The 19,777-nt window shown below is 44.8% G+C and overlaps 2 protein-coding genes and 1 long non-coding RNA gene across 5 annotated transcripts in view; 2 read left to right on the forward strand and 1 right to left on the reverse strand.

Moving 5' to 3' along the window:
* The first annotated feature begins 6 nt into the window (after window positions 1-6).
* Window positions 7-4,191, forward strand: LOC105296624. The gene is made up of 4 exons (XR_896278.2): window positions 7-217; window positions 2,703-2,855; window positions 3,584-3,724; window positions 3,934-4,191. It is a non-coding gene; the product is annotated as an uncharacterized LOC105296624 (long non-coding RNA).
* A 3,318-nt stretch (window positions 4,192-7,509) lies between these two features.
* On the reverse strand, window positions 7,510-14,616 carry DCLRE1B (DNA cross-link repair 1B). 3 transcript variants are annotated; one of them, XM_011366846.2, is made up of 4 exons: window positions 14,244-14,616; window positions 13,407-13,572; window positions 12,874-13,056; window positions 7,510-10,538 (listed from the first exon to the last, which is right to left on the reverse strand). In XM_011366846.2, exons 1-4 carry the CDS (start codon window positions 14,430-14,432, stop codon window positions 9,484-9,486), a joined length of 1,593 nt encoding a protein of 530 aa, XP_011365148.1. In that variant the 5' UTR covers window positions 14,433-14,616; the 3' UTR covers window positions 7,510-9,483. The 3 variants fall into 3 exon arrangements, with proteins under 3 accessions (XP_011365148.1, XP_011365158.1, XP_023391404.1); XM_011366856.2 differs by lacking the exon at window positions 12,874-13,056 and having other exon boundaries at window positions 14,244-14,501; XM_023535636.1 differs by lacking the exon at window positions 14,244-14,616 and having other exon boundaries at window positions 13,543-13,578.
* Window positions 14,572-19,777, forward strand: part of AP4B1 (adaptor related protein complex 4 beta 1 subunit) — a 9,242-nt gene continuing 4,036 nt past the window's right edge. Inside the window, exons 1-7 of the mRNA XM_023534940.1 lie at window positions 14,572-14,777; window positions 15,209-15,397; window positions 16,833-17,057; window positions 17,518-17,648; window positions 18,001-18,148; window positions 18,703-19,203; window positions 19,364-19,379. Of these exons, the coding sequence (XP_023390708.1) occupies window positions 14,605-14,777; window positions 15,209-15,397; window positions 16,833-17,057; window positions 17,518-17,648; window positions 18,001-18,148; window positions 18,703-19,203; window positions 19,364-19,379 (1,383 nt within the window). The 5' untranslated portion in view covers window positions 14,572-14,604. The remainder of the gene's footprint in view (window positions 14,778-15,208; window positions 15,398-16,832; window positions 17,058-17,517; window positions 17,649-18,000; window positions 18,149-18,702; window positions 19,204-19,363; window positions 19,380-19,777) is intronic.

Consider the following 19,777-nt stretch of genomic DNA (forward strand, 5'->3'; position numbering starts at 1 on the left):
CCGTGGGGAGCCAGCGTGAATCGAGGGCAGGGCCCGGGCTCCCCGCCCCGTCTCCGCGGCAGACCCTGTGGTGATTTAAATGTGCCTGGTGGCGGTGAGGGGTCCAGATGTAAAATGTCAGCCCAGCCAGTGTGACATCACCACGGTCTAGTGTGACACCCCCAGAAATTGGGCAGCGCGCGGAGAGGCAGTGCCTACCCGGGAAGCCCCCCTGCTGGTGAGGAATTACCTCAGTTTAGGCTTTAATGTTTCGTTGCCATATAGAGACGTTCTAGCGGTGACATCCGTGTACGGGTACACCGGGAGCCACTTAGGGGGCTCTCCCATTGCTGCCTTGGGAACCCGCGTTTGCATTAGGAGGGGAGAAAGAATAGCTGTGCTCTGAATCCAACCCCTCAAAACGTGCAGCGCGCGAATGCTACCATAATTTTCTTGCCTCTACCGGGAGATGGTCAGGCTCGGTATTTGGGAAATGGAATGCTCTGGGCACACAACATTCTGGAAAAAATGGACACTGTGTGAAAACTAGGTTACCCCAGTTGAAAGAAACATGCCATCTCCCAGGATCAAGACATTCTGTGGGATTTCACATGTATCTGCTACCATGTAAAATGTTCTGATTCCTAAAGTGGGGGACATTTTTAGGGAGACAGGAGTATAATCTATTTTTTCCATCCCATAAGTTCTAGAGGCTGCACTGATCTGAGCCCTCAAAGTGACTGTCCAGCCCCATGGGTACTTGCATATTCTCTTTGAGGAGGGGGTGGATGTGGCTAAGGCAAGATTCGGCTATCAAGCTCTTTCTCAAATCTCACCCATACATCCTTGAACTCTTTAGGCCCCCTTTTCCCCACCAAAATATATATATATATATATTTGTGAAGATGTGCTAAAGTGGCTGTGCTACCTTTGGTTTTTCTCCTGGCTTGACAACACTGGGAGCAGTTCTATTTTATCTGGAACAGGAAAGTTATTTCCCTAGAGGACAAGGGTTAGCCAAACAGGACAGTTTTGTTTGCTTATTTCCGCAGAAACTTAGAGAACATAAAGTCCTACATTAGGGATGGGAAGCATCAAGACACAGAGTGGAGTGGGTAAGCTTGCCTGTGCGGGGAGGCAAGAAAAAGGCAGAACTTGAGTTCTGGAGTAGAATAGAGCCCGCTCGAAAGGCAGGCTGCGAACACACTTATTACTTACCCTGCCTTGGTGCAAGGCAACTCCGTGACATGCTTCTAAGCTACTGGCTCGAGTTTCATCCCTTTCCTCTTTTCAAACACATCTCAAAATTCACCTTTTGGGAGCTTCTCCTGATTGATTCCCATTTTATTCTAATTGTTCAGTTCTGCATAGTCACTATCTGACTACTTAATTGACTTATTTGTACCGTATTTATTCTTGATGATCTCTATTTTCATTATTATTAGGTCATTTCCTCAGTCTGCCTAAGTGGAGAACTTAAAATCTAGTATTTTCCCTTCGCTAACACCATTCATTCATTCATTCAACAAACAGCTTGTGTGCCTGCTCTATGCCAGGCACTCTCCCAGACACCGGATCAGATGCGAGATGAATAAGACATGGTCTTTGCCCTCAGAGAGCTTATAGTCCAGTGAGAGAAAAAAAATGCATGGAGACAAATACAAGATTTGAATGATGGAGTCAAGGACCGCCTTCAGAGAAGGTGGTATCTGAGCATGGTGTTGTCAATGAAGTTTCAAAGTTTAACATAGCTGGAGTTTACTTGTCCATTCAACAAGATCTATTGAGTACCTCTGACAGGCACTAAAGTAGAAATTAAAGACAGAAAGAAGAAAAGGTTTAGTCCATGCCCTGAAGGAGCTTACAGTTCAGTGGAGAAGTGGCAGGATGTGGAATTAGTAAGGTGGGTCAGATTTTGAAAGACAATGATGAGCTTATTAGAGGTTTAATCAGGTAATAAGGAAGCTGTGCTTTAAGGAGAGAACTGGTGGCTGTGAGGAAGATGGCTGGCTGGAGTGGGTGAAGACTAGAGAAAGAGCCTGATTAGAAAACAGTGTTGAGGGTTTGGTCAAGCAGGGAACATGGAGAGTAGGGGGTGGATATGTGAACTGCTTTGTCCTCCCAGACAAAGTTAGAGCACCTGGAGAGGGGTGATGGCGCTATTGGTGATTGGAAGCATTCAAGTCTCACGTAGGGTTTGGCATCCTTCTAGGGCCTGCAGCCTAGGTTCAGTGTTGCAGTTAAGAAGTCATTTGCTCAGGAGCTGCAGTGCTTAAGACCAAATAGAAGAAGCTGACCAAAGGCTGTGTCTTGAGAGAAGCTGGGAAGACTATCCAAATAAGTTGTGAAATGAACTGGCCAAGAAGAAAAGAATTCGGGTAGAAGCCAACAATTGTAAGTTAGAAAACCAAACGAGAGCGAAGGTCTGAAGTAAAGGATAGGAGGCAGAACATGGAAAAATCCTTTGGGGCAACAGAAGAACAAAAACAAGAGTCCTGGAGCTGCCATGGCCATGTGGTGACCATAAATGTGACGACAAGCAATGATGAAGACAAACAGCATGCTGAGGACAGCAGCGTAGACAGATGGAAAAGTGTGTCTTTGATATAGTGAAGTTTCTGAATGAACCAGGAACTAACTACTCACTTCTGGATTTCTTTTTAAGTAAATAAATGTTCTTATGTTTTGAGAACATTGTTAGACAAGTTTTCTATTATTTGCAGCTAAAATCGGTCTTAACTGATGAAGAGAAGTAGGGGAGATTTTCTAGAAGAAGGAGCTAATCTGTGGTGACCAAATGTTATGAGAAGTAAAGGAGGATAAGGAGTCAAGAGCGGCCAGTGGACTTGGCAGTCGGAAGGTCGCTGGTGATCTTGGTAAGAACAATTTTAGTAACAGTGGGGACAGAAGTAATGTAATTCCTAGATAGGATTTTTCATAATATGAGTGGTAACTGGCAAACTGGGAAGGATAGTTTGGTCCAGCTGGGTGATAGAATCTGTTCTGGTCAACTCCCATCTTCAGCTCTCCATAACCAAGGAAGCTGCTTGGGTCTGTGATGTCCACTTCTGCTACATCTGGGAGATCATGAACTGAACTATTCTGACTGATTTCTGTATCACTTTTCACACAAATGAGCTGGGAAAAGTTGTTCTGGCCCTTTAACTGGTTTTAAAGAGGGCAAATCCAACATGCATGATGGAGGTTAGAATAGAACTTTTTTTATTCTACTAGGATTTCCTGACTGTATAATAAGTACCAGACACTGAGTTAGACAGAATAAAAAGAATAAAGCACATTTCCTTCCCTCAAGGGTCTCGCAAACACAGTTAAGGAGACAGATTGGAAACAATTATCACATGTCTATGACATTGGTCCTCCAAGTGGCATTAAAAGTGCTGAAGAATATTACAGTTAACTGTGTCTGGAGGTCACTGAGGAAGCTTCTAGAAGTATTGCTGTAGACAGCAGGGACTTAAATAAGACAGCCCTACTTCTGCTGGGGCATCAGTGAGACGTTATTTGTTTTTAGTACTGACCTTAAGTACATTTTTCATGTAAAATGTGAACATAAGAATAAATATGCCATTATATTATACACAAGGGACATGAGCTCCTAGGAGTGACAAGTACTCTGGGAAGAAGAGCTTACCAGGTCTGTGCCAGACGGCCTTGGGCTTAGAAACTAAAACCAAAGCTGAGAAGTGAAGTGCCCACCTCTTGGGAAGCTACCCAGGATAATCAGGTGAGTGAGTACTCTCCATTTCATCCCAAAGCTTCCTCCTCTGTATTGGGAGAAGGCTTTGTCTCCTCGCTGCCTCCCCACTTCCCTCCTTCCCCAGCATCTCCCCACTCAAGCTGGGTCATTGCTGGGCTGAATAGTGTCATTGCGGGTAGGAGTCTGACTTACCTGGCTCAAGTCTAAGTATTGCTAGTTTCTTTTTCTTTTTGCAGCAGAATAGGACATTTTGAGGACGGTCCATCCCAGGAGAAACGATGGCTTTGGTAGAATAGGAGTTTGGACGAAGGCCATGCCTCTGGGGTTAAAGACAAGGAGTCAAATACAAATAAGAACGGGGAAGGTGAACTAGAGAGAGGTGATGGATGCACAATGCCGTGAAGGCACTAAATGTCACTGAGCTGTGCACTTTCAAATGGTTAATTGTATGTTATGTGAATTTCACCTCAATAAAAAAGAAAAAGAAGATGGGAGGTTTGCAGGAATTAGAGATAACGGGCAAGAACTTTATCCCTAATTTTCCTGATTTTTAAGGGTCGACCCAGAAACTATGCTGGGAGAAGAGCAAATGCCTTGAATACTCATACCACCCATATTTACTTCTCCTCAGATCTTCCTCCCCACTAAAACCAGGGGATAGTGCTTTTTTTCTCTCTTTCTCTGGATGATCATCATCTCTCATCATCATGCCTCCGCCATTCCATAGCTTCTCATCTTTTCTTTGACCAAGGGTTACACCAGCCTTTAGCAACTGCATTCCATATATCTTTCTGTATCATCAATTCTCAGCAAAGTCCAAAGTCAAAACAAATGCTCTGGGAAGGCACAGAGACCCACATGGGAGAGGGCAGTGAATCAGGACAGGAAATTTCACAATTGGATATTATTTGTGCCAAGTCATTTTGCACTTCCCATAAACTCAGAAATCGAAAAAGTCCTAATGTAGTTAGTATCCCTTGCCTAACACAATTCCCGATATGTGGTTAGTACTTACTCTTTTGCTGAGTAAATTACCGAGTGCTTATTCACAGTGCTCAAAGTATCAGAATTCAATTAACTATAGAGTTTAAGAAAAATCTCAAAATAACAATTTCCACCTCCCCTTCGGCTGCGAAGTTAACTTAAATTTTTTATTATTATTTTTAGAAACTTATTTTTTGTAAACTCTGTAAGCTGTCATCAAGTGGTTAGCAAGTGGTTCTCTCTGTTGCGGGTGGGGTAGAAGGAGGTGCCCAGGAAAACTCTGATGTGACATAGACTTCTGCCTGACCAACCTCAGTGCTCCCAGGATGCTCAGTATAAAAGAAACACATGGGCTTTGGAACCTGATGTCAGGGGGAATACTGACTCCTTAGTTACTGGGGTGTGCTAGTGGACATGCTCATGAGACCCACTTTCATCATACTTAAAATGGAAGTGATTATACCTTTTCCTTACCTCCTGCGTTCCATCCATCAGAACATTTCTTTAATGTTACTTCCCTCAAAAATCCAGAACCCACCACCATTCATCTCCACTGGTACTGTCTGTGAAATCAGAAAATAGGAGAAGTGAAATACAGAATAATAATAGATATGTATTTTAACTCCTTTCTTGATTAAAAAGGAGGGTTTTAATCGTCCATGTGGACTAGGAGCCTTGCAGAGAAGATGCACTCTCGTGAAGCCAAAATTACCTTGTTCGTTCTGGTGCTCTTCTGTAAGAATGTAGAATGTTACAACTTGGTAAATTGAACAGCTATGCTCTGTTCTCCATTATATCATAGATCTCTCCTTACAGATGCAGATATTCAAAGATCAGGACTGTTATCCTGTATAAAAGTTAAAACTTCATAATAATTCAAAAAGTAAGTATTCTCTGATACATGAAATTTTTTACTGAGGAGTCACTGTCTCTCAGGAAATGTAACCTCTAACCCTAAGGCTTGTGTTGACTCCAAAGCAAGTAAACTATGTTTTCTTTTTTTTTTTAGTACATAGTTATAAAACATGTCTATTATAGGAAATAGTGCTAATTCATAAAATATTCCACTTATTTACTTATATTGTAAATAAACTCATTCTTTTTTTCTTCTTTTTTATTCCCCCCAAATATGTGCACCCATATAATATCTATGGTGCATATATGGTTATATATACACTTTTCCTTTGTGGAAGCTTTGGTGGAGGAAAAGGTGTCTTTGTTCCTTTAGCTGCTTGTGCCAAAGAAGTTAACTCTAATGGATTCATATCCAAACACCACGCAAAGCCTTTCTTCCAAAAACCTAGTCCACCTCACCAGTCTCTCTCACTACTCCAAGAGCTTCCTAGCTAGAATTCATGTTTTCATTCTTGCCTCATTCTCTATCCGTTGCTTTTAAAAGAGCGTATCATTTCCCTATATGAAAGCACGCCAATCGATTCCCGTTACCCTTAGATAAAACCCAAACTTCTTTGTCACTTCTGATCCTACTTCTGCCTCCCTCTCTGAGTTCATCTCTTTTCCCCCTAGGCCACATGCATGAAGGTTGTTCCCATCACACGGTCTTCAGGCTGATGCTCCCTTCAGGTCTTCACCTGACTGGCTCCTTTTCATCACTCAGGTCTCATCTTAAGTTTCAGTCCCACAGAAACACCTTTGACCCGTCTCTGAACTGCTCCCCACCCCTATTAGCCAGTTTTATTTTCTTAGTACTTTTCACTATCTGGTATATATTTATGCAAACTGTCTCTCTCCATTAAAATGAGTTCCTGGTGGGCAGGACATGTTCTGTTTTGTTCACCATTTTGTGATAAGAATCATTCTGTACTGATGTAGGTGGGATATCTTGGATAATAGGGGAAGCACCATGACCTCAAAATATCGTCGCGGTGGTTACGAAGGGTGATGGGTGGGAGGCAGGTAACACACTGACAGCTGCTCACTAGTGATAGTGTCAGAAATATGTGCACATGGAGCCCAGACAGAATTTCTCCTGCTTAAGAACCACTTCAAGAGCACAGAGAACTGTTTCCCTTGGTATGGGCTTGAGACCGAGGACCCAGGTCCAAATCCTGTTTCTTGAACAAGCAGACTCGCTTATGTCCTATTTCCTACCACAAAGGGAAGTCTGGGTCAGAAGTGAGAGATGGTCCTCCAAAGCCAGCCAGGCAAATGTCCTTCTTTAAAGGGACTAAAGTCACTATCAGTCTCCTTGTGAAAAAGTACTTTTCTCCACAGATCCTGAAACAAATAACTCATTGATATCTAGGGAACTTCCTTCCTCCCAGTACCTTCAGGCCTAATGCAAGCACTTCAGGGATCTATGGGGGTCATCCTTAGATTCTAAAAGTAAAATAAATGAGCTTAGATATATGCCATGCAGCATTTGTATGTGAGAGTATTGAGAAATCAAACAAAGCAATTGCCAATCTCTATTATAAGTAGCCAAATTTACTTTAGAATAGTATGGAATTTTCCTATTACTAAAACACAAACATGCCACCAACAACTAATTTCTCAAAGCCCTTTGCTTCTACTCCCCCATCTGAATTCGTACAGATGCCACTTCAGGGAATAACGCATGACACAGTACATGCCAAGAGTGAACAGGTTTCCTTGCTGCTAGACGAGAAAGCCAGTCTGGGGCCCCTGGTCCTGAAGACTGCCTTATCTCTCTCTGCCACCTTTGGGCAGCACCGAAGTGAGACAGCAAGAAGCACTTAGAGGAAGTCGGTTGAGCCTTGTCTACACAGCTTAGTAAATATTTACCAATACACAAGATAATTTTCCATGTTTACATGTACCGTTCTAATAATATCATTTGAACTTAATGAATCTTCAAGGTATTTTAATACTATCCTCTTCTTCAAGAAGGATGGTAAGAAAACATGTTTGTAGTGCAATTGGGTACAATTTGCACCAAGAACTTAAAACTGTAATCACTTCCAGTAATTTATTCCAATAAACAAAAATGCCATGATATATGCACAAGGATGTTCACTGTAATATGTGTTAAAAAAGGGTAATAGAAATGTTGAATAAGGAAATGGTTTAAAATATACCCTTATGATAGGGCATCATACTACATATTTAATATTAAAAATTATATTTTGAGCAATATTTAATGATACAAGAAAATGCTCGATATTAAGAAAGTATACTGTAAGATATAAAACTATACAGTATTACCCAACTTTGAAAAAAACATTTTATATTTACATGCACAGAAAAAGACTAAAACAATTGATCTACATGGAAGAATTTTTTTCTTCTTTATATTTTAACCTCCAAAATTTATTTTACATACAGAAGAATTTTTAAAGAACCAGAGGCCAAGAACCAATATTTGAAGTACCTATCCTGTGGGAGGCAGAGCTAGGAATTCTCCCAATGATCTAATGTCCATGGTGATCAGGAGAAGCAGGTACCTCAGTGGGTTTAGGTGAGGAACAGAGGCTCTATTTAAGCATGGTCTCTGCTGGCCCAGGGCACCCTGGATTTCAGCCCAGGACAATGCCCAGGTTCCCTGCTGCCCCACATGCCTCACCTGCGCCTCCTAGTGGGCCCATGGTGGGGCTTACAGTGAAAGTCACTGACAAAACACAGCCTGCCCAAGAGCAAGGACCTATTTTGCTTTCTAAACTCTTCATGTCTTCCTCCCAAAGTAGGAAACCTGTTTTTCCTGGACAAGAAACAGGCTTCTTCATTACGAAGGCTCAAGGCTCCAGGCTCCATTCTGAAGCAGTTTTATCCATGTGCCCTCTGAGCCTGTGCTATCTGCTGTCCTGCTTATTGGTTTGGCATTTGTCAGGATGTGAGCAGGACAGGGCAGAACTGCACACCCCCGCCTCTTCCTCCAGCTGGCTCCTTGGTCTCTGCCCTGGATACTAAAACAAACAGGCTGTGTGCTCTGGCTCCCTACTCAATCCAAGGGCGGGGTGAGGGGGGATTTGGGGGGGTGGTGGCAGCAAATATCCCAGCTATGTGAACGATCAGGAATATCTGGCAGCACAGTTGATAGTTTGTAATTTTATTTCGGTCGGTCAGAGCCTCCAGGCAGCTGGGAAGCCTATCCTCCCCTAAGCCTGGTTCTAGGTACAGCCCTGGTAAGGGGTGCCCATCCCCCAGCTGGCTCTGTTCCAGGTAGGTCCCCAGTGACACTAACTGCAAACTCTCATGGAGGCAGGGGTAGAATTTTCCCCTGCTGTTCCAAGGCTCTGCATCACTTCCTGTTCCCTCCCAGAGACAAGACAGGATGTCACTTAGATCCCAAGGTCATGGCAAGTCAATGATACGCAGGATTGGAATGTGATGCCTGGGTCACTTTATCCTCCAGCACCACAGTTCTTAACTTAATCAGAACTATGTAGGGGCTTTTATCTAGGAAAAGGGAGAAGGGGACATAGAGAATGGTTCATGACAGGGCAGAACCAAATAACAATAGGAATAACCTGGGCCTTTTTGATTCAGGCTCTATCCCTTTCTGCAGCCATGTAAGAGGGCTGCATGTTCTAAAAAGTTAGAGGAATACTGTGTTAAATACATGTAAACAGATTAAGTTGCCGCAGGTCTTCTTAGAACCTGAAATGTGCCCAGACTGTGAAGGAGTTATAATGAAAGGCATTTCTTAAACAGAGTCAACTGTAAACTAGGGATTCCAGAGATATTAAGCTCCCAATGAACATACTTTGAGAAGCGTTGCTCTGGCATGAGTTCATAAGAATCCTGTGAAGATAGAAAAGTAATGCCCAAAACAAACTCTCCCTACCAGCCTTCAGCCACTGTCTTCAAACTGCCATGTTGGATCAGACAAGATGGTACTCTTGTCCGGACCTTAGCAAGGATTTATGGTATTTTTCCACTTGCTGGTCAAAGCCCCTGGAGGAGAACCCTGTCTGGAAAAAGTTTACTGGAGTCAGAAGGTATTTCAGTGCTAGGCCCCCAGGGACTGCCTCACTACTGTGAGACACAGGCGGATCCTGGCCCATCCGTGAGCTCTGGTTCCTTAAGACTGCTGAACCATCATTGTCTCCCCTGGGGACCACATGGGGCTCTACACCGATTTCCTCCTCAGTTTCTGGAGAGAAAAATTCCTCATCTGTAGACCTCAGATGCTCTGAGACACCCAAGGGGGCAGTCAGTATCTTCTGGGACTTAGAGAAAGGGACCGTCCCATCCCATTCTTTTCTGCAGAAGTCTGGGAACAACTGCTTCTTGATCTGCAAGGGACCGTGGGAGGGCTGCTTCTCAAGCTTTCCAGAATGGTTCTCATTCTTAGCCCTCTTTGAGTCACTGTCAGCTTGAGGTTCATCAGCATTTTCAAGGGATTCGAACACGACACCCTGGGTTCTTGGCTTCTTCAGCCTCCTTTCTAACAGCAGCCAGAGAACGTTTGGTTTTCTAGAGGAAGAACTCATATGTTGCTGCACAGAGTCTGGAATTGGGAGCACCGAGAGCGGGGGGCTCAGGCTGGCCTGGAAGTGGTCCCTATAGGGCTGTCGCCTGACAATGGGCACCACCCGGCAAGGCTTCAGTGCTGTGACGAAGGCACAAAGCTCAGAGTAGGAGGAATGGTCAGAGTAGGGGACGACGTGGATATCGGGGTGGGAGCTGTGGATTTTCCGGCTTGTGGGAAGGATGGCGATGGTAGGGTGGGTCTGGTTCCAACGCAGCATGGCGGAATGGCAGATCTCCACACGGTCCACGGCGTGGATGCGGCCAGCCTGCTCCTCCACCGTGAACACATCCGCCAGGCCCAACAGCTGCACCAGCTCCAGGCGCCGAGGACTCAATACCACCCAGGTCCGAAACTCCAGGGCCAGCTGCTCCAACAGTGACTCTTTTCCCAGGCTGTACAGTCCTGAATAACGTTAAAAGGGGTTGAGGAAAGTAAGAAAAGGAAGAGAATGAAGCTCCTGGGAAAACCTAATAAATCAACCAAATATCTAACAAAAATACACAAAATTATCGGGGCGATCAGGGAGAACATCAAGGAAGGATGGTATTTGAACTGAGATATATGGAGAATGGGGTAGGGGGAGGTTAACACAGAATCCACTCATTAGTTCAGTTCAATAAAGGAAAATTCCTACCAAGTGCTAACCACTGTGAAAACAAAAAGTCTCCGTCCTGGAGGAGTGTAATTTACACGGGAACCCAGAAATCACGTGGTTAAGGGCAAGGTGAGAGATGGCACATGGTATTACGTATCTACCATTTGGTGGAATTAGGGAAAGTTTCCTGAAAATGAGAGCTGAGTTAGGTCCTGAAGGATGGGTCCCAGTTAACCTGGCAAGAGAAGCAGATGGTGGAGAACATTTCAAGAGGGGTCGGTTTGGTGTTCCTAAAGTAAAAGGAGCTGGTAAGATATGACACCACAGAGGTAAACCAGGGCTACGTGATAGAGGGCCTTGTACGTCCTGCTACGGAGCTTGGTCTTAATCCTGCAAGTGAAGGGGAGCCACTGAAGAGTCTGAAGCAGGAAAACGACTCATCCTAATCATAGGAATAATACAATCAGGGCAGGCGGGGCTTTAGAGGAAAAAAAAAATGTGGCAGCAATGTTATTCAACGGCCCGGAAGAGAAGACACTGAAAGCAGAAGTACCAGTTAGAAGACCAAGCAGAACTGATAGAAAAAAATGGAGGCCTGAATTTCGGTAACGGTTATGGTAACAGATATGGGAGATACTGTTTAATAGTTGTTCTCAGACCTTTTCTGGAGGTATATTTCAAGTCCATGTCAGATTGTGAACTCCTTTGAAGAATTTATATTTCTTTTATAACCACCTTATTCCTTAACATAATTCAAAACCTCACTCTTTTAGTTACAAATGTAGCTGATTTTCTTTTTTCTATCCCTACCCCTGCGACCCCACAATACATGCACACTTTTTTTTAGGTCCTTTATTTCTAGGTCCTTCACTGCTAGACTGTAATATTTTAATCATCTTTCTATTCCTCCTGCCTCAGAATACTTGGCACATAGTAGGGGCTTATTATATATTTGCAAAATTAAGCCTACTACAGTACCCTCCTGGCCAACTGTGCTTTTCTGAGAAAACTGCACTGAAAACTCTGAGAATAGTTAGCACTGATTGTTCTTCATGAGCACTTGAGCAGTCTCGAGAGTAGGGGACATTTCTCAACTTGGTGGCCAGTCTGGAAGGAATACCATTGTTTTCAGTGACTTTGTTTGATCCTGCTTTGAAACTCCTTTCAGAATCGGGGCCTAGCCTTTTAAAACATTCATCACGATGGCAAATCTTTTCCCTTTTGTGGATTATAAGTTTGGAAATAAGAAAGTCATTTAGAACTAAATCTTACATTTTTAAAAACAAAAATTGGTTTTCATAAATCATCTTAAAAGGCAATTCTAAAAGAAGAGTCCCCCAAATGTTGTGTACTATTGTGGAAATCCTAGAACAAGCACACAGTTGGTTTTTCAATATATCTAATTTTAAGCACAACACTAACTTGAATATCTACATGCTGATAAATTTCACTCACTCATTTAACAAATATTTCTGGAATGCCTCATCAGCCATTAACCAAGGCATTTGGGATCTATCCATAAGTAAAACAAAGAGCCCTTCCATTGTGGAACTTTTGGTCTACCAGGGGAAGACAGATAATGAAAACTAAATGCAATAAATACATAAATTGTGGAATCCTTTGTAAGGCGATGAGTGCAATACTGTCCCCCTCCTACTCAGAATAGAGCTCTTGGTCCTAAGAGCCATCAATGGTTGCATTTAGGACCACTTCAAAAAGTCTTACAAGCCCCTCTTGCCTTTCCAGCCTCCTCACCCACTGCCTGTCACAATGGCTGCTGCCTTTCTCTGTTCCACAAACACACATGTTCCCACCTCCACCCATGCTCTCAAGAGTTTTACGTGTATGTCTGTGTCAGGGGAAGTGGGGTAAAACAGTAACAATAAGCAATAGCGTGTTAAAACACAGAGTATGTTGGAAGGCGACGAGTGCTATGAAAAGATGAAAAAGTTGAATTGATACAGGGGATCAAGAGTAGTGACTGGGAAGAGGGATGGTGGACACATGGCAACTTCAGATGGTGAGGGTAGGTTTTCATGGAGAAGGGGAAATCTGCGCAACGATGTGAAAGATGTGAGACACCCCCAAGGAATCTAGATGCACAAGCTATGGGTGAAAGAAAAAGGAAAGGAAACCACCCACCAATCTTTACGTTATGTCGCGGGTGCTTTCGGATGAGCTCGACAATCTGGCGGGCAGCTTCTTCTTGGGAAGGAAGAACCAGCTCTGGGTTATAATTGGTGTTGTCTAGGTATAAGGTATGAATCTGTTTCCCCCCTCTCAGGGCTGGCTCCTTTAGCATGGACGGTGTATACCGAAAGTCACCTGAAAGAATATACCGGGGGGCAGAGAGTCAGAGACAGTATAGAAGACAAGCCTCTCCCACCTCTAACAGCAGATGGGCATTTGCTTACTAGCCTGTGGAAAACCATCATGGAGCCTGGCACTGAATAAGTGTAGTATAGCTTTCCTGTGGAAATGTCTCTATCCTACTCCTGTTTTTTCATTATTCTTCACAAGCTTTGGACCCTTAAAGCATGGGAAATCGGTTAAAAAAGGACCACTGTGCTTATGTGGGATTAAGCTAGGAGGTCTCCAGACTTTCTGAGTTAAGGCTGCTCAAGAAAAGCAGTGTCTCAGTAGAGAAGCGGGGAGGGACTCCTCCGGAGGCCCACCTGTGTAGAGGATGGTTCCAAAGTATCCTTCAAAGAGAAACATGACAGAGCCCGGGCAGTGATTGGCGTCCATCAGGGTTACAGTCATGGTCTCTTGCCCAGTTTCATCTAGAGGCAGAACATGGCTCTCACCAACCTCCAGGGCTCGGATCCACTTCTTAGACACCTGAGGAGATAGTTGGTCATCCCAGTGAACACAGGTTCCGCTCCCCGGATCAGCAACTATCCCTCTCCCAAATAAGGGCAAGCTGACCAAATAGGGCAGAAGCTGTAATGTGGATTCCCAAACAATGCCCGCTTCTTCCTCCCATTCTCCATCCCGCCCTCTGTACGATTTTAAATTAAGAGTCCAGAAAACAGTCTACTCAGCGATTCTCAAACTTTCCTTATAATAATCCTTTGGGGGCATCTGTTAAAAAAATATATATTCCAACCAGATTTTCAGGACCGGCACCAGCTATATCCACTGAATTGGATTGGGCAGGGGAGTAGTGCTGGAGAGTCTATGTATCTACCTAGCACGGTAGGTGGATTCTTATGATGAGGCAAGTTGGGGAAACACGGGCTTAGCGTATGTGAAAAGGTAGGTACAGTTTCCTTGGTTGGACTAAAGGATCTCCCCACCGTATAGCTGTAACATCCCACCCAGTCCGCCATTTGGAAGCCACACTCCTATTCTGAGCTATAGATGCATTTCTGGGTGCGAACAACTCCTGCATTTGTAACAGTCAGCCGGTCCTCCTGGAACCTACTCCGTGACTCCAAGGCTGTGCAAGATCAGATGTCCCCACCCAGAGGCTGGACCAGCGCTCGGAGGCTGACTCCAGACCACCGTACCTGTAGCTGACGATGCAAGAGGAAAGCTGTGATTGGGGAGCAGTAGAGGGGCCGGGCCCAGGTGCTAGACAGCCCCACGGTGTGGTCTGAGTGCATGTGGGTCAGGAAGAAGAGCCGTGCGGAAGCCGCCCGGCGCAGGCTCCAAAAGTCCACAGCGATGGGCGTGTGGGGGATCTGGACCCCGTTCATGGTGGCGAGGTTGGAATCACCAATGGGATCTTCATGGGAACAGAGCTCCTGCGAGAGCCTGCTATCACCACCCTGAAAAAAGTCACGCTGGGGCAAGAACAGGTCCAGAGACCCTGAAGGAAAGCCAGCCTAGAAGAGGAATAAGTTACGAGTGTGCAGAAAAGAAAAGGAAATGACGGTGCTCCGGACAGTCCGGGGGTGGAATCGCACATCGCGTAAGTCGCTCAGCGAAGCACCGTTCCCGACCGCGCGCGGGAGCCGGCCCTCGGCTCAAAGCGCGCGCTGCCGGGCGGAGACAGGCCCAGGTAGCCGATTTCCGATGGCCCGCCGCGGCTGCGCCCAGAGGTGAGAGGTTGGGGGAAGGGCACCTTAAGGTCGGGGCCCAGGCTCAGCTCGGCGCTCGCCGGCAGAGGGTGAGTGGCAGCTGCTCTGCGTGGTCTCTCTCGAGGAGGCGGGACTTCCGCACAAAGCGTGACGGGGCCTATCCGTGACGGCGACCGCGTGGAGGCGCCAGAAAGGCTGGGACTGAGAGGGAGGGGTCGGCGGACTGTCGGCTGCGGGGCTGGAAATCGCGCGCGGAGGGCCCAAAGGTAGCGGGAGAGACGTGTGGGCGGGGCGAACCGGCCCGCGGGTCCCGGGAAGGAACCAGGCGCCTAGGGCGGGGCTCGCCGGGGAGCGCGGGGAGCCAGCTTGAGCGTGCGAGGCCCCGGGGAAGCCAAGGCGGGGGCGAAATCTCGCCTTTCGCCTCTTGGCTGACTGACATTTCCTTTACCTAGGTTTCACATCGGGGCCGGAGGGAGCCCACGAGTTACCTGGGGGACTGTGGGAACTGCCCCGGGACCACTCGAGAAGATGCCGTACCTCGGCTCGGAGGACGTGGTCAAGGAGCTGAAGAAGGCTCTGTGTAACCCTCACGTTCAGGCCGATAGGCTGCGCTACCGGAATGTCATCCAGCGAGTGATTAGGTATCACCCGACGCCCTAACGCCCCCCGCAGTCCCCACCCGGGCGCTCTGCCCTGCGAAAGAGTAAATAAACTTTCATACATGGCAGTGCTAGGATCCAGTGTTCCTGCTTCTCTGGAGTGCCATCGCAGTCTCCCTTGTGAGACTTATGTTTTGCTTCGTTTATTCAGCTGGGTAGTTTCATCCATATTTTTAACTTATTCTGTCGACTCCCAGACCTATAATATATCTAGTACAGCTCTCCTTTTTTTTATCTTCAGACCCACATATCCTACTGCCTACTTGGCATTTCCACGTGGCTATTTCTCCAAAGACATGCAAAATAGCACCTACACCTTTACCCCTCCCAAACCTGCTCTTCCACTTATATTTATGTTGATGACTGTCACCACCTAGCTGAGGAAGCGTGGGAGTCAATCTTGATGACATCTTATCTTCACTTCTCAAGTGAGATGGTATGAATTCATACTTCTAGATAGCCATCCTTTTTTTTTTTTTTTTTTCTTTTTTTCTTTTGGCGTCGCTGTTCTGGCTTCATTACCAGAGCAATTACAGTAGCCTACTAGTACATCACCTTGCTCCCTTATTTCTGTCAGAATGATTTTTCCAACACATGAATTTGGATATATGCCTCGCCTATAGCTGTGGATCACAAACTTTAGTGTGCACAAAAGTCCCTTGGGGTGCTTTTTAAAAAAATAATTTTTTTTATCCAATCCAGTAATTCTGATTTCAGTAGGGTGGGATGGAACTCAGGAATCTGCATTTAAAACAAATATCCCATCTGATTCCTGTAGGAGACTATAGTTTCAGAAACAGTGATCTACAGGATAAAGTCCAAACTTCTTGTCATAGCACCTAAGGAGCACTGGACTTCAACTCCCTGCAGACTCTCAAAAACAATGTCCCATTCTTGATCATGTATGCATGCCTCATAGCATGTATTGTTATCTACCACACCTGCCTGGTGAGTTTCTGTTCATTCAGCTAAACTATTACTTCCTCTGTGGAAACATTTTATGACTTCCTGGCAGTAGTAGACTTCTGGATCCCCACTGCCTCTGGCTGTTATTTCTTCTATAATGCTTATCTGTAGTTAGTGGTGTTCTCTGGCTCCTTAGTAGACTTTGAGTTCCTAGAGATGTGAGACCATGCCTTCTTCAAAATTATGTCCCCAGAGCATACCTCTGGAATATTGAGCATATCTCTGGAATATAAAAGTTGAATTTCAGAGAAATGTACTAGGAATTCTTGTGTTTGTTGAATAAATAGAACATTTATTGCAGTGTGACATAATAGACAAGGTTGACCTGGCTGCTTCCCTCTCAGAGATCACAATCTCGTTGGATAACCAGGACATGTATAAATCAAAACGCTCTCCATCGTAAGTTGGGAATTACGTATTTTACTTCTTCCTGCTATGTGTGTTGTTTCAGGCATATGACTCGGGGCTTGGACATGTCTGGTGTTTTCATGGAAATGGTAAAGGCCAGTGCCACTGTAGATATTGTTCAGAAGAAGTTGGTTTATCTGTACATGTGCACATATGCCCCCCTGAAACCAGATCTGGCTCTCCTGGCTATCAATACACTGTGCAAGGACTGTTCGGACCCCAACCCAATGGTGCGAGGGCTGGCACTGCGGAGCATGTGTAGCCTCAGGTGAGTACCCTTTCCCTGCCTGTTTCTCAGCGGGTGATGAATTCAGGGGTCATGGGCAGGTTTTTAGTGATAGCAATTTATTTGAGCTCTTTCATGCTGAGGACAGTACTGTCGTAACCTCACTCAAATTTTCAGCCATTGCTTTGGCTTAAAACCTATACCATATGGTTTCATTAAAGGGAGTTTTCCATTCTCGCTCTAGGTGAGATAGTTCTTGATTTTGACTAAAGATTTCTAAACAGCTATGTATATATTTTTTTCTTGCTGCCCGTGCAGCATTATTCCAAATGAAAAGTCAAATAATGACTTTTAAAGTTTGGCAGCGGCTTTTTTTAATTCTTCACGACCTGATAGATGCACGTTCAAATATCTACTAATACCCTCTGTTAAGTGAATAGAGACTGAATTGTGTCAAACCTAGTATTTCAGAATCTGGCTGACTCTAGGATATGTTGCTTAGGATGCCTGGTGTGCAGGAATACATCCAGCAGCCTATTCTCAATGGTCTGCGGGATAAGGCGTCTTACGTCAGGAGGGTGGCAGTCCTTGGTTGTGCCAAGATGCATAATCTTCATGGAGACTCTGAAGTGGGTAAGTTTCATTGTATTCATCCTTGATGAATATTTATTTGTCTCTCCATTATACGATGACTTTGCAAAATATTGTGTAGCTTTGGTAGAAAATAATAGTGGCCCTATTTCTGTGCATGTCTCTTTAAGTAGGTTGCAGGGCTTGGTGTTTTCTGAGATTAGAGAAGTCCTTTCTTTGGGCCCAGGTGAGATCCTTTGCCTTAGCTACTTGGAAAAGGCTTTGACTTCGTTATTGCCTTTGTGATTTTTGTAGCAGAGAAGTTCAGTTTTGTTTGCTTGGAGCTATTACTCTGGCTCTATCCCTGTGATTGAAGCTTTTCTTCTTTATCTGAGGTCTTTGTTCTCTTTTATAGATGGTGCCCTGGTAAATGAATTATACAGTTTGCTGCGTGACCAGGATCCAATTGTGGTGGTAAACTGCCTGAGGTCTCTAGAGGAAATTCTGAAACAGGAAGGAGGTGTTGTCATCAATAAGCCCATCGCTCACCACCTCTTAAATCGGTTTGGATGCCTCACCTCGGTGCTCTTTTCATTGCAATAAGACCTGCATCCTAGTGGGATGTTGTCGACATGTTGAATTAAGGAGAGGTCTTGAACAACTTAGAATAGTAGAGAAAGTTAACCATAACTATTAACTTCCTCATATTTTATTGAGAGAATTTTTTTTTATTTGCTTTAGTTTCTTTTGGTGAGGTAGAGAGATGGAGGAAACAGCCTGTGGGGATAGATTCTGTCCTCTACAGTCATTATGCCCCCAAGACCAAGCCATTCGTGCTGTCTTAAAATGTCGAGACTCTGGATCTGGAGTGTAGTGAGCATGTCTTTGGCCTTAGATGAGCAAGCATCTGTCTTGTAAACTTGTCTTGGAATTTAAAGCCTACTTCGTGTAAACTGGAAATAGAATGTAAAAAGACGAATTTGATTATAGCACAGCCTATTTTCAAGAATTCTCCCTTGTTATGATGAACAGATGATGGCTGGTGACATGAGAGTAGCGTGAAGATGGTCCTAATTTTGTTGCTAAAATAGCACTTTTGTTTCCTTTTTTTGGATAGAATGTCAAAGCTGGATCAATGGGGCCAGGCCGAAGTATTGAACTTCCTGCTGCGCTACCAACCCCGCAGTGAGGAGGAGCTGTTTGACATTCTCAACCTGTTGGACAGCTTTCTCAAGAGCAGTAGCCCAGGTGTGGTGATGGGAGCCACAAAACTCTTTCTGATCTTGGCAAACAAATTTCCCCATGTACAAACCGATGTGCTCGTGCGAGTCAAGGGACCTTTGCTGGCTGCCTGTTCTTCAGAGAGTCGTGAGCTCTGTTTTGCTGCCCTTTGCCATGTGCGCCAGATCTTGCATAGTTTGCCAGGTCACTTTAGCAGCCACTACAAAAAGTTTTTTTGCTCTTACTCGGAGCCCCACTACATTAAGCTACAGAAGGTGGAGGTGCTGTGTGAGCTGGTGAACGATGAGAACGTGCAGCAGGTGCTGGAGGAGCTTCGAGGGTACTGCACCGATGTGTCTGGCGACTTTGCACAGGCTGCCATCTTTGCCATAGGTAGGTGGCTGCTGCTTTCCCTTTGAGAACCTAGACCACCCACCTAGAAAGCTGAACCACAGAGAGCTTCAGAGTCAAAGTGTCAGGCACCAAAGAATTGAGTGCAAAGGAAGAGGGGAGGAATTTTTTTTTTTTGTCAACACTGATGTTGTCCTATCTTCCAGTAACTCATACTATACAGTGTGAAGTTTATGTTGCCTTTTGGTGTCTACTATCCACAATGCTTTCCTATTCATCGTTTTACCACTGTTATGTGAAGCAGTCAGGAAAAGTAGACAAGTATTTTTAGCTTATGTTAAAGATCAAAAACTTAGTCACAAAAAGGTTATTAAGTGGCCAAAATGTTATATAGTTACTGAACTGGGGCTGGAACCCAGCTTAACTGACTCAAGGTCCACTGTCAATTCACCAATCATCTATTGAGCTATGAGCTATGTATTGGGCTGAGTATAGAACAACACAGACTAAATCCTAAATCTTATAGACTTTTTCGTATTGCTATGGAATTTAAAGGCTAGAATGATTCACAAAATGAAAAGAACTGGGGAGCTAAGTTTTAGGGGGCTTCAAATGGAGAA

The sequence above is a fragment of the Pteropus vampyrus genome, unplaced genomic scaffold, assembly GCF_000151845.1.
Source record: "Pteropus vampyrus isolate Shadow unplaced genomic scaffold, Pvam_2.0 Scaffold6, whole genome shotgun sequence".
Taxonomy (NCBI): domain Eukaryota; kingdom Metazoa; phylum Chordata; class Mammalia; order Chiroptera; family Pteropodidae; genus Pteropus; species Pteropus vampyrus.